Below are 14,058 nucleotides of genomic sequence, written 5' to 3'. Positions count from 1 at the left end.
AGGGGAAGCAACAGAGAGCAGTACTTGAGTGTAGGTAGACCCAGCTGCTGCAGCAGCTCAAGTACTAAATAGGACTGTCTAGTCAGAAGAGGGCAGGATTTCTAGTTTGAAATCCTGTTTATCGATGTTCCTGCTTCCCTCTGTCCTGCCAGTGGAACTATTGTTTCCCCTTGCTCTATTTGAAACTCCATTTTCTCTCTTCCTTTTCTTTCTCTGCATTTAGTACCTAACGGTCTCTGAGGTTTTCAGGTTTTGTGTTTTGTTTTTAAATTGCTGTTGACAACACAGAGATTATACTAACAAGCAGGGGAAAATATTCCATTTTAGGGAATGAACAGCCTGCTATTTTTCTTAGCTTTTATGTGTCTTGGCATTTTTTTCTTCAATGCCCTCTGTGTGAGGGTCTTCAAAATGTGGTCTGTTGATCAGCCTCTTTTGGGAGCTAGTTAAAATGCAAACTCTTAGATCCCAGTCCAAATCAGAATTTGAACGTGAAGAACAATCCCTGGGAATTTGCAGGCACATTTGTACTTGAGAAGCATAGCTTGAGGACTTGTGACAACATTGGCTAGGAGACTTGAGCTAAGTCCATCTGTGTTTAAGGCCAAATTCTCTTTCAGTTTGTAATTCCTTTTGTATTAAAAATAAATAGTTACTTGAAGAACCTGCAGCGGGGTTGTTTGATTTTTCTCTTTACCTGTGTCACCATGTAAATGTTAGTGAAGGTGATAGGCAGTAGGTTTTATGTTGAAAAATTGCTAATCATATAAATTGTCTTGTACAGATTGCAAATAGCCAACTACAGTCTTATGCGAGATTGTAGTTGTTACTGATGCTTACCATATATCTCAGAGATCAAAATGGTCAAATTTTATTTTATAATTCTTTCAAAATACTTCTTTATACTCTATATCTCATTAATCACCTCACATTTTGATTCCAGAAATGATTAGTCTTATTGTAATGATATTATTTTATTATTAGCATATAGGTGTTTGTGAGAGAGCTGTTAAGAGGTTCCTGTCCTCATATGTATATAGTTTTCAAGGATGGATATTGAAGTCCCTTTCCTTGTCCTTGACCTCAGCTGTTTTGATGGCCATGTTGTTTTTGTTTTGCTCTGTTCCTTCAAAAGAAACATGAATTATTGCCATTAGGATAAGAGGCTTAAACTATGTACCTGCTCATGTAAGTACTTTGTCAAATGTGTATACAGTGCCTAAGTTCCTTGTTGCTGTGCTCTCATTCCCATCCACTCCAGGATGCCACAGTGATACCACACCTCATGGCGCTGCTGAGCAGGTCCCGCTACACCCAGGAGTATATCTGTCAGATCTTCTCACACTGCTGTAAAGTAAGAACCAGAATAAGTACTTTCTGTTATGTCAAATCTTACATGCCCTTAAGAGATGTGCCTTATTTGTATGTCCTCTCAGGATTTTATGTGTATATTTTATCCTTTTTTTTTTTTTTTTTTTTTTTAAACACAAAAGGCAGCATGTAGTGTATACTGCTTTGCATCTGGCGTTTTTCACTTAACATATCTTGAAGGCTGTTCTGCCGCAGTCTGGCTGGGCACAATCAGGAGCCACTTGTCAAAAGAAACTAACTTTATTTTTAGAACCACACACGCCAAACAAAATAGCCTCTCAGGAAAAACCCTCAGAGCCTCAACTGCCACCACCGGCTTTCCACAAGCCTCTCTCTCCCCCACAAGCTTCTCCCCACCTCCCACAATCCTCCTGCTCTTGAGGCCGATTGGCTGGGTCACGTGGGCGGAGCCAAAAAAGTCCCCCAATGAGCAGTTCCGTGGTCTGAAAGGGCAGGGAAACAGCCCAATGAGCATCACTGCAGAGGAGCCAATCAGCTAGATGTTGCTGGGGCCGCTGTGAGCCAATCATCAGCCAGCAGCTGGAAGTTTGCTGGCAGCTGGAAGTTTGCTGGGGCCCCTTTGGCTGTGGCTCTCAACACTGTTCCATATCAGTACATGAGGAATTTCTCTGTTCCTTAAAAAAAAAAAAAAAAAAAAGGCTGCATAGCATTTTACTATGTAAATGTACAATAATTGATTTAATTAGTCATCTGTTTTTAAGCATTTAGTTTGTTTCCAGTCTTAAGCACAAAGCAATGTTCCAACAAGTATTTTGGGTAGAAGACATTTTATAAGAAATGGAATCGCATCAAAGAATATGTACAAATTGTAATTTTGCCCATAAGGTCCTGTCTGGAGGTTGTACTGGTATTACTACCAGCAGCATGAGATCATGTCTGTTTCCTTACAACCTTAGTTTCCCATGTTGTTAGAAACGGTTTTTAGTGATCTCTTATAAGAAATAAGAATGATTCTTGTCTGCTCATGGTTAAGTGTGCTCTCTCTCCCCCGTCCCTTTTTATAGTCATATTCAAGTAGGTATTTATGCAAGTATCCTGAGGTAAATAAGTATAACAGAGATAATTTCGCATAATTAGAAGAGCTTGTACATTGTAGCCATTAACACCCAGTTTTAAATTCCAGTTCTGGTTTGTGATGACTGAGGGACAATGAGTATGTTATTTGACATCGCTGAGCATTAGTTTCCTCATCATAGATTTTAGCAACCTTAGCGTATGATCGTTGTCTTTCCGTGTTAAGTGGAGAATTTTTACCTGAACTTAAAAAAGAAAAAAACACTTTATGGCTTCTCTTTGGCATATCTGAATTACCATCCTCCTTATTCTTGCCAGATAAGAAATGAATAGGGTGGGATATGAGAGAAAGAGCTCAGAGCTTTCATACCCTCTTCAGATACATCACCCTGTAGGATCCTCCATATGTCCCATCTCCAGAAGCTCCAATTTCTCTGTGTAGCTTCCAAACCGAAATAGCTGGGTACTATGAAGTGCTACTTATTTTCCTTCATAGATTATATTTTGAGTGTACTCGTTTTGGTAGCCATGGGTGATGATTTGAGAGTTTTCTTAATTTTAAGCAGTTTCTAATTCTCACCAAATAATTGGTTATCTTCTGAGGGAGGATTCTGTGTTTCAGGATAGCATTACCTGCCTTCCTATCATTTGTAATATAGATACCAATGAGGTAAGAAGGACTAAGAGAAATGAACACCTACATTGCAAAGTGGAAAGATCACAAATCTTTGCTGTTTTAGAACATCTCCCCCAAATAAATGAAAATTAGATCATTTGGTCCCAGAAAAAATACCTACATTAAAATCTAATCATTTAAACTTCTTCCCAAACCCTAGCTGATTATCACAGTCTCTTTACTTCTGTTTAAGGTACTTTGAAATTAAGATTTTTGTCAAAAATTTTTGAGGTTTTGCTTCTTGATTCCTTTGACAATGTGTAAGTTAGCTCATAGAACCAGGGATATCAAACAGTGCCTCTTTTTGTTTGTTTTGTACCAGGAATTGAACCCCATCCCCAGCCCAGTACCCCCACCCCCCTTTTTTTAATTTTTTTTTATTGGTTGTTCAAAACATTACAAAGCTCATGACATATCATCTTTCATACATTTGATTCAAGTGGGTTATGAACTCCCATTTTTACCCCAAATACAAATTGCAGAATCACATCGGTTACACATTCACATTTTTACATAATGCCATATTAGTGACTGTTGTATTGGTGCTGAGGATCGAACCCAGGTCTCTCATGTGCGAGGCAAGCGCTCTACCACTGAGCCACAACCCCAGCCCCCCCAGCCCTTTTTTTATGTTTTGTTTTGAGATAGGATCTCCTTAAGTCCTTAGGCCTTGCTAAGTTGCTGAGGTTGGTCTCAAACTTGCAATTCTCCTACCTCCTGAGTCACTAGGATTACAGGTATGTGCACTCCCATGCCTGGCTACCTTCATCATTTGAGGTAGGCAAAGGAATGCTCTAAGAAAATGAAGTTTTGTTACAATTCATTTGCTAAAAATGAATTCAAACCAACAAGATATAGAATTTTCCAACAATAAAATAAAGTCTTGCCTTCCATGGCAGGTGAGTAGAGGATGATATTCTAGAATTCAGAGCCTTATTACCAACCTTTCAGCATCTATTCCTACTCAAGAGAGCATGGTATCTATTAGTCATAACTACAGTGATTCCAGAGGGTACTGAAATTTGAACCTGGAAAAATAACTACATATTATTTTGTTAAATTATAAGAAGTTTGAATAATGCCATTCCTGAAATTAAAACTCAGTTAGCCTTCAGGACTACTCATAGAGATTTCTCAAAACTTTTGGATTTGCTCATCTGAAATTTCCCAGCGCCATCTTAGCTGGAATCATAGATAAAGGAGTACCATTAAATCACTATACCTTTTATTAGACAGAAACTTCTCTTGAGGATAATAATTTACAGCCACCCTGATGCCACTGATAGAACAGAAGATGTTATCAGAGAGATTCACCTTTAGTAAGCTTTTTTTTTAACCTGATAGTTATCATTTTCTACTGTAATTAAATTACCAAATTTAAGTATTCTGAGATATAACTAGACTTAAAGAAACATTGCCCTATTTATAAACCCAGCAAGAATAGTAATTGTTAAAATACAATATTAACTTTCTCCCTAATACACTAACAATATATCTTTGAAAACAACTTATTTGATGGTCTATGTGTTATCATTAATTTCACAAACCTTATTTTCATTTTTTTTTTTTTTTTGGTACCTAGATGCAAAATAACAAAATTTGTAATAAATACTTTCAAAGGGGCCTAGTTAGATACAAGTAAATGGGATAAGACATTACTAATTTTCACAGACTGGTATTGTATCAATTGGTACAGTTGGAGGGGAGACAGAAAAAGGGAGACTATGAAAACTTTTATGTATATAAACTCATTATAATTGTATCTTTGGAATTCTTTCCATGATTTATTAAGGATCAAAAAAGGCTAGAAATATTTGTTAGAATTGTAACTTATAAATTGTTGCTACTTCCTTAACAACAGATTTGCTCAGATTTCTAAGTCCTATTTTTTGGAGTTTAAAACTGCAGGGGCTTATTAATATCCAACCAGGTGAATGCTGCCTTGTTAACCACCTCCTGTCTGCAGAGAGACTTGATAAGAACCAAAGAATAGCTACTCCTCTCCAGTTGTTTCTGCCACTGATTCCTTCCTTGTGATCATTTTTACCCAATCTTATACATAGTCTTGGAGAGGAGGAAGACCTTTGATGATACACAGTTGTTGCCATAATTGAGGCAAAGTATTTGAGGGATTAAAAAGTAAGGTATCTTAGCAGAGGGAATAATTATGAAGAGTGAGAATTGTAAATGCTTGATCTTTTCACTGTCATTTGTAAATACAACTCTTTCAGCAAGGATATTTCAGAATTATTTAGATCTTAGAAAAAAGATACATGCACATGGGTATACTTTGAAGTGATATTGTAATAGTGAAAGACTGATATTCTAAATGTCCAACTAAGGGGTACTAGTTGAATAAAGTATGAGACTTTTATGCGATGAATAAAATGAGAAAACTGATGTGAGTGATCTCTGAGATATTTAGTAAAGGAAATAAAAGGTTTAGAGTAGTACATATAGTCTTCAACCATTTGTGTTAAAATGGGAGAAAGAATATACTTGTATATTTATAAAATGTCTAGAAGAATATAAAATAATATAATTAGGTCATTGCAAAGCACAGGAACCAGTTGGCTACATTGACCAATGAAGGACAAAAGGTCAAGGAAGCACCCTGTCTATACTTAGCCATTCTGATAAGCTCTGCCAGTGTTTAAACTGAGACCAATAGAACTTGACCATGCTGACATGTAAGCTGGGGCTAATTTAGATTCACCTTCATAATTGATTCTAGTTCCTAGATAAGAAAAAAAAATGGGTCATATTCTTAGGAGAGTTTCATCATTATTTTTATATGAAATAAGCCAGAGACCCTTTTATTTCAATCCAGAGAGTGCTAGTAAAGCATTTAGAGCATTGTCCAGTCCACTGCACATACCCCTTAAGTAGGACCTATAATAACTCCTTGAGGTGGGAGGAAAGGGAGCTCACTTAAAATCTATGCCCTGAGAATGGGATTTGCATGTGTAAACTATGAAATACTCTGTAATAATTTAAAATAAGAAATTAAGGGCTGGGGATATATCTCAGTTGGTAGAGTTCTTGCCTCACATGCACAAGGCCCTGGCTTTAATTCCCAGCACCACAAAAAAAAAAAAAAAAGAAAAGAAAAGAAAGAAATTAGAAAATGAATAGAAATTAAGAGAGATTGTTGAAGTTTCTTTTTTTTTTAAGGACCTTTTTAATAATGTATGAAATGTTTAGGGTATTGTTACCGTGGCACTTGTGTTATTTAGAAGTATGACTATTAATCCCACTTCAAATGATGTATGTTTTGACCTAAGAAAGAGTGAATTGACTACAAGATAGTTTTTAGTTGGCTAAATAACGGATTAGAGAAACTATTTCTAGAGTTTTTATTCTAGATCAATAACTGACTGTTGAACCTAGATAGATTTCCTACCTTTGGTGGTATGTTCTTCTCTTCTGAATAAGAATAAACATGCAGTACTATACCTGCCTTGGCTTTAATTGACTTTTAATTAATTGGTTGGAAGAGATTGGACTTAAATGATTGAATAAGAGTCATAGCAAAATTAAAGCTTTGTATTAACCTTTAGCTTCTTCCCCTTTGAAGATCTTCAGTACATTGTTTAATAGAAAACAAAGTGATGAAGCCAGGCGCCTGGCACAAGCCTGTATGTAATCCCAGCAGCTCAGGAGGCTGAGACAGGAGGATCGCAAGTTCAAAGCCAACCTCAGCAAAAGCAAGGCACTAAGCAACTCAATGAGACTCTGTCTCTAAATAAAATACAAAATAGGGCTGAGGATGTGGCTCAGTGGTTGACTCCCCCTGAGTTCAATCCTCGGTACTCTCCTACCCACCAAAAAAAAAAAAAAAAAGAAAACAGTGAATGAAAAACAAAATACCACTTTTTTCCTCTCTTCACCTTCCTACTCTAAGAAGTAATCATTTTCAAAAAAGAAATGAGAAACAGAAACCAAAACATGTTCACTTCTTAATTATGGAGTATTGTGTTTTTTCTCATTATAGCATTGCTGAAACCTCCCTGATGTATTATCGTAGATTAGGTTCTTGGAATTAGTTTTAGAGTTTCCCCTGAGTAGCTCTTCAGCCCTAAGTTGTAAGAATGGCCATGCCCTTGTCTCTTGTGGGCATAGGGTGAGGGTGTACACATGAAATATAGAATTCATAGTGGCTCTGTGGTGATATTGCTATGTAATCATTGTGAAGGTCCTCTGCTGGGACAGCTTCTCTGTCCCTTTCCTTATTTCTGGAAGTTAAGAGAGCAACAGTTCTCAAACTGGAATGAGGTAAGACGTGGCAGCCCCTTGCAGGAATAAAACCTGTCTGCCTTCCTTTTTGGGGTTGAGTTTACAAGCAGAGGGTAACTAAGAAATCTGTAGTATTGTGGATGTGGTTTTCAACATTTATTAAATGAGATTTTGTTGGAATGAATCACTACTCTTCTTAATTTATTATTATGTTCTCTGTTTTTACAGGGTCCAGATCATCAAACGATTTTATTTAACCATGGTGCAGTTCAGAATATTGCTCACCTACTAACCTCACTCTCCTACAAAGTAAGATGTTAAAAATTGTGACCGGATTTTTAACTTGTTTTTGGTTTATAGAAAGAGGTCCACATATTTTATTGTTTCTTTGATAGATGTTGTAATCAGGAGTAGTATTTTATCAGTAAAATGTTTTAGGGAATTATGTTACCTCTAGAATGTTCTTTCATTATAGGGGGAAAAAATGTTGCCCTTGCATCTCAATTTTTCCAGGCTATCGTTGTGCCATGAGTCACTGTTGATTTTTTGCCTGTTCAGTAGTATTTCAGGTCTTTCCTGGACAGCTTCCATGCTAAAGCTGCTCTTGAAATGCTGCTTTAAAATGTGTAGAAACAGTGGCTGGCTAGTTCAGGAAAGACTATGGAATTCACAGTTGAATAACTCAAACTTATAGCCTCTACTCACATATATCTCAATATGTGTAATGTGTTCTGTTTTGTATTTTGAGTTAAAAAGTCAAGAATTTTCAGACTTACTAATTAAATTTTCCTTACTATCTTTTGTATATAGCTAAGCAGTTTCATAGTATATTATCAAGCATTGAGTTAAAAGTTAGGGCATTTGTTGTTGGCCAGTTAGCAAACTGTGGCAAATATTAGGATATTGTTGGTATTGTGAGACATCAGAGCTGGGTATGGCAGAACAAGAAGCAGTCATTTTTGTCCTGTATCTATTTGTAGTGACTCTAGTCTGCTATTTTGGTTCTTAGCTGTATTTCAGGTAGGGCCTGCTAATGGGTATGTTTTCCCTACCCTAGACATCATCCAAGGTTTGGTCTTGGGGAAGAGCTCACAAGGATAGGAATGGGGAATGGAGTAGCTTGAAACTAGCCAGAGGCAGGAGAAGGAAATATCTACCGAAACTGCTTCCTCTGTCCTGTGCCACATGGAAGCTGAACTCAGTCAACACGAGCACATCAATAAAATGTTGTTTGGGTCGCTATTTATTGTCTCTTTGTTATCCTCTGGTTTCATTTATTCCCCAGCTCTTCCTCCATTTCTTGTCTTTTTTGCATTAGACTTGCCTATTATGTCAAATTTTAAAACTTACCAGTTGTGGAAGGGCAAAATGGTAACATTACTCTTTTGCTAAGGTTTGTTCCATTGTTAAGAGTGTCGTGACATCTTCTAGGGTCCACCTATGGGGACGTGCTAGTGGTGTAGAGCATGAAGGACATTTCTTCACACTCCACCTATGTGTCATGTGGGTGCCTTCCAACCTCATAAAAAGGTTATGTGTAGACTCAGATTCAGAAGTGAGGATGACATCTCCTCGTGAAAACTAAAGGAGACAGTGAAAATTAACAGCCCTCATAGGAACCCTTTCATATTGTAAAACGAGAGTGAGCTCTTGATATCAAACCCAGTAACCTGGTTTTGAGGAAGAATAGCACAATTCCTAGGTATTTTAAAGTGAAATTAGTCCTTCTCAAACTTCTATTGTAACGATCTTTCCTCTCCTTCTGTTCTCTTGGCCCCATTTTCATCCCATACACATTTATAAGAGTACTCTTTCTTTTTGTCTTCCCTTCAGTTCTCTGGTTTATAGTCAGAGAAGAAATGTCCCATGTGTTGGTTACATTCCCATTGTCTTAACCAACACTATACTTTGTACAATGTTCTTTTAGATTTGATTAGGAATCTGTCTTGTTCACTTTTAATTTCTGCTACTTCTTCCCTTTTTTTTTTTATTACTACAAAGTTAATTTTAACTTTTTATAACAAACTTGAACTTTTACTGTACTCTTCAGACAGGTGGTACTTTTATTCTCTGAAGGCTTCCTTTAGTACTTTAAGCAGAATTAAATGGTTATTTCTTCAGAGGTTCTGAGACATTCAAATAATATTTGAAAAATTAAAATAAATGCATTTTCTTGTCTGTTTAATTTTATAGGTTCGAATGCAAGCACTGAAATGCTTCTCAGTTTTAGCTTTTGAAAACCCCCAGGTATCGATGACCCTGGTAAATGGTAGGCTGGAAATTTCAGTGGCACCTACATGATTCAATTTGTCAATTTTGTAGATTTAAAGAATTTCATTAATACTTGTTTATTTTTTTATTTCTAGTGTTGGTTGATGGAGAATTGTTACCACAGATATTTGTGAAGATGTTACAGAGGGATAAGCCTATTGAGATGCAGCTCACATCAGCAAAATGGTAAAGGTCAAAACAATAACAGTACTTTTATCAATATCTTAGAGAATTTTTGAATGACCTAATTTGCTCACTTCCAGCTGCCATCTTATTTTGGGATCTTGAAATTAGATAGTCATTGGTCTTTCTCACGTTTTCTAAAATGGATATAAGTTTTTATACTTAGTTTATTACTATTAGTATGTAGAATAAGAACTCTTGTATTCAAGAGTAGCTATACAAAATTACTTTGTTATTCTCAACTTACAGTCCTTGTATGCCAGCTGAAATAATACAGAATTATATCAAAATTAACCATATTACAATAAGCATGAAGCCCCCCAAAAAATAGAGAAATATGGAAAGAGAAGTTGAATTATCAGTACATTTGCAGATATGTTGAGCACCTGCTGTGCAGGATTTACCTCAATGAATCATTCATGCATCATGAATTTTATTTTATTTGTATTGTGCTTTGTTTGCTTGCTTTTTGTCTTAACTGCAAAATTAGTGTTTGCCTCTTTGTTAGTAAGGTAATGTTCTCTTGTAAATAGTTTAAAAAAATAATATGGTAACAAACCTCTCAGTAATAATAGCTACAAGGAGTTTGAGCCTTCTACAGTAGAAAAGAATTTTACTCTTTTGTTTATAGCGTTTTTAAAAAATATTTTTTTATTTATACATGGACACAATATCTTTATTTTGTTTGTTTATTTTTACGTAGTGCTGAGGATCGAATCCGGTGCCTCACATGTTCGAGGCAAGTGCTCTGCCACTGAGCCACAACCGCAGTCCTGTCTATAGTTTTGTAAAAGCCAAGTATGGAAAGTTTTCAATCCATACTCCCTCCACCAGCTTACTAAAGGACTGTAACTCAAAAAGGAAATTCATTAATACAAGTTTCTCAAATAATGTTCAGTGTCTGCCTGTGGAATACAAATTAATTTTTTATTTTTATTCAAAGCCATATATAATTATGAAGATAAATTGATTTTCAATAGAACCATTGATGAGTCCCCAAAACCACTGCTGGTTACCTCTAAATAATTCATTTCTGATGGATAGCTGTATTATAATTTAAATACCTCTTCTGTGATATTTCTACTGCTTTTGGAGTTGTAATATCCCAACTTAACTTCATCTAAGCTAAGATACTTTGTTATTCTTATATTTTATTAATATTTTTCAAATGTAAAAAGTATGGAGAAAATAATAAAGAACCCACACATGCCCAGTTTTCTTCAAAATGTGCACTCATTAGGCTGTTTATTTTTAAAACAATTTTGTAGGGTTTTTTCCTAAATATCTGACTGACTGTATGTATCTGTTAGTTTTCTTTGATGATTGAATTGAACCACATAAAAGAATGTCAAAGTGTTCTCTCTCAAAATAAATGATAGTATTTATTTTCTTGTGTGTTTTTTTGTTCAAAGAAATCTTAAAGGCAAATAATTTTTTCTTTTACCATTGTAAATCTCAAGCAAAAACTTACTTTCTGTTATTTTATTCCAGTTTAACTTACATGTGTAGAGCTGGAGCGATTCGGACAGATGACAACTGTATTGTATTAAAAGTAAGCTAGCCAACTCTTTCTAAAAATGTTTGAATATTATGTGATCCTATAAGTGTTAATATGAATGTTGATATTTGTTTCTTTTTACATATTTATCATTGTAGTAGTGTGCATAAGAAAATAATATTAAATGCCATGTTTTCTTTTCTGTGGGAAGCCATGTAGCTTTTAAAAATTGGTTTAAAGAAATTTTGAACATCACAGTGAAGTAATTCTTCCCTTGGCACAACTCCTCCCGCCTATTTTGTGATAATTAAGAGCATATGGAAATTGTAAAAAGTAGGTAAAATTCAGGTGAAACAGGGAATGTATTTTAGTCCTTGGTTTTCATTAAATTTGCAGTATAATTTGCCATTCCTATAGATATAGACTTTCTATCACTCTGGTAGCCAGTAATCAATAGCATAAGAGATCAGTCCTGAAAGTCCTAATTAAGACCTGAATTCTGGTTTTAGCATCTCCACCACTGACTGGTTTGATCTCCCTTATTCTTTTGTTGCTTCGGACTCTCAATTATGAAAATGGAGGTGATAATTCCTGCTCATTTGTCTCAGAGTTATTGTGAGGATAACAATATATTAAATACAGTAACATGTCTTATTTGCTATAAAGAACAAACAGGTATAAACAGAGTGTCATTTTATGAATGTGACATCTTTTATTACCATTATTCAAAAGGTGAACCCAAGGATAAAGGAGCATTAAGAAGATTAATGTTTGCTTTAGTCTTCTGGGAAGAGAGTCAGCTAATTTTTATGTGTGCTGAGGCTTTCTGTACTGTTTTTTTTTTGTTGTTGTTGTTTGTTTTTTTCCTCTTACCCTTATTTTCTTTCTCATTGGTAAAATAGGTTTAGTAGCATTACCTTCATGTAGTAATTGGAAGCATTAAATAGAATGAACTGTGATTTTTTAGTACAGATAAATAGTAATTAGTAATGTTGGGAAAAGAAGAATGGCACCTTCTCAGAAGCCTAGGCTTGAGTTGTAAAGTCAGAAGTAGACAAATATGAAATCAATAGTGAACAATAAAATGCTGAATTCTGTGGTAAAAATATGATAGGATCATAGAAAACAGTAAAGCACAGTAGACGGTAGCTGTTGAGGAAGACTTCATGTCATTATAACATTTCCATTTCTACTTCTACATTATCCATCAAATTGGATGCATACGCCTTAAGAGTAGTAAACACATAGAACATTTCTGTTGAGATTTTAAGGTAGACAAATTACTAAAGACCGGTGCCAAGATTTCTGAAGGACCTCAGAAGTAAAATTGAACTAGTTGATAATACAGTTATTCCAAAAGTTCTTGGGAAAACCTAATGATTGCGATTGTTGCCATTCACTTACATTTTTAGGAGAACTGGTGGAATCTGAGAAAGATAAGATCACTGAATTTTTATAGCCATATTTTGTTTTTACAGTTATGGATCTTAACCAAAGCAAAAATAAAAGCCATTCCAGCCATGTTACTCACTAAGGAAAGAATTACATGCTTTTTGTAAGGCAAAAGTCATTCCTGATTAAACTGCTGCATTTCTTTTAGGTAAAATAAATGCATACATGGGGCAGAACCCTCAGGCATGATATGTAAAGGGTTCTTAAATATCTTGGTAAAGTTGTTTAATAGAGTTTGTCTCGTCACAAAAGCAAATTAGAGTTTCTAATAAGTTGCATTTTAGAATGTAGTGTGCCAGCACAAATGATTAATCTGCACTCAGTTTTGTTTGGTTTTGCATTTTGAAAAATCTTTTATTCTCTGAAAGTCAGTGAAGGAAATACTTGGTCACAAGCATGACTCCCAATGAAAACCATTGAGTTAATCACTATATGCTCTTCATCAAGCTTGCCTTTACCAAAAAGCAAATAATAATGTCCCTACCTTTCAGACGTTGCCTTGTTTGGTCCGAATGTGCAGTAAGGAAAGATTACTGGAGGAGAGAGTTGAAGGAGCTGAAACACTCGCCTATCTGATTGAGCCAGATGTTGAGCTGCAGAGAATCGCTAGCATAACTGATCACCTCATTGCCATGCTTGCTGATTACTTTAAGTATCCCAGTTCAGTGAGTGCTATCACTGATATTAAAAGGGTATGTTCTCTTTTCCTTTTTAGCAGCTCAGGAGTTTTTTTAAGTTTTCTTATTGCTCACAACTTTGAACCAGTTGGTCATTAGAGCTTTGCAAAGCCCTTTTAAAAGAAAATAATCTTTTATATTGGGTAACATAGGTGATATTGCTTTGTATGTTTTTAATCCAATTTGCTTAATGTTTATTGTCAGGAAACTTTTACTAAGCACATAAGGATGATATAAGAAAATTGCATCCCTGGCCCTAACTGAAACCCTTAAATAGTGGGTTTCTAAGCTAGATATTGACATCATACCAACATCATCTAATTCTATTCAAGGTCATGCAGTCATCTCTGTTGGCATATTCTTGTTCTTTAGGTCAAGGGTGATCTTTTTTACAGGTGACTGAGTGTCTGCATTTTATTCTTCCCTCAGTCTTTGATTTTTACCACCCTTTCCCATTCTCTTTTTTCATTTTTCAGTTTTGCACTGTGCTTTCAGCTGCCTACGGAGAGCTAAAGCACTATTGAACCTCTAGTTTGGGACTATCAAGGGCCAAAGTATGCTTTTTCTGAAAATGTAATTTCCTTAAAATTGGAATTAGAATTCCTTTGACCTATTGTCTCTCAGCCTGTTTGACATGCCCATTTTCCTAAGCATGAGAG

The 14,058-nt window shown here is 35.5% G+C and overlaps 1 protein-coding gene across 3 annotated transcripts in view; it reads left to right on the top strand.

The window, feature by feature from the left end:
- Armc8 (armadillo repeat containing 8) overlaps positions 1-14,058 on the top strand; it is a 99,019-nt gene that overhangs the window by 37,471 nt on the left and 47,490 nt on the right. For all 3 annotated transcript variants that reach the window (XM_046431954.2, XM_046431952.2, XM_046431953.2), the window contains 6 exons: positions 1,262-1,354; positions 7,547-7,627; positions 9,512-9,587; positions 9,685-9,775; positions 11,264-11,324; positions 13,214-13,414. In XM_046431954.2, the coding sequence (XP_046287910.1) occupies positions 1,262-1,354; positions 7,547-7,627; positions 9,512-9,587; positions 9,685-9,775; positions 11,264-11,324; positions 13,214-13,414 (603 nt within the window). The remainder of the gene's footprint in view (positions 1-1,261; positions 1,355-7,546; positions 7,628-9,511; positions 9,588-9,684; positions 9,776-11,263; positions 11,325-13,213; positions 13,415-14,058) is intronic.

Source organism: Marmota monax, unplaced genomic scaffold, assembly GCF_021218885.2.
Source record: "Marmota monax isolate L192 unplaced genomic scaffold, Marmota_monax_Labrador192_F-V1.1 WCK01_AAM20220418_F8-fsc00022, whole genome shotgun sequence".
Lineage (NCBI taxonomy): Eukaryota > Metazoa > Chordata > Mammalia > Rodentia > Sciuridae > Marmota > Marmota monax.
This window is presented reverse-complemented; position numbering and strand designations above follow the sequence as displayed.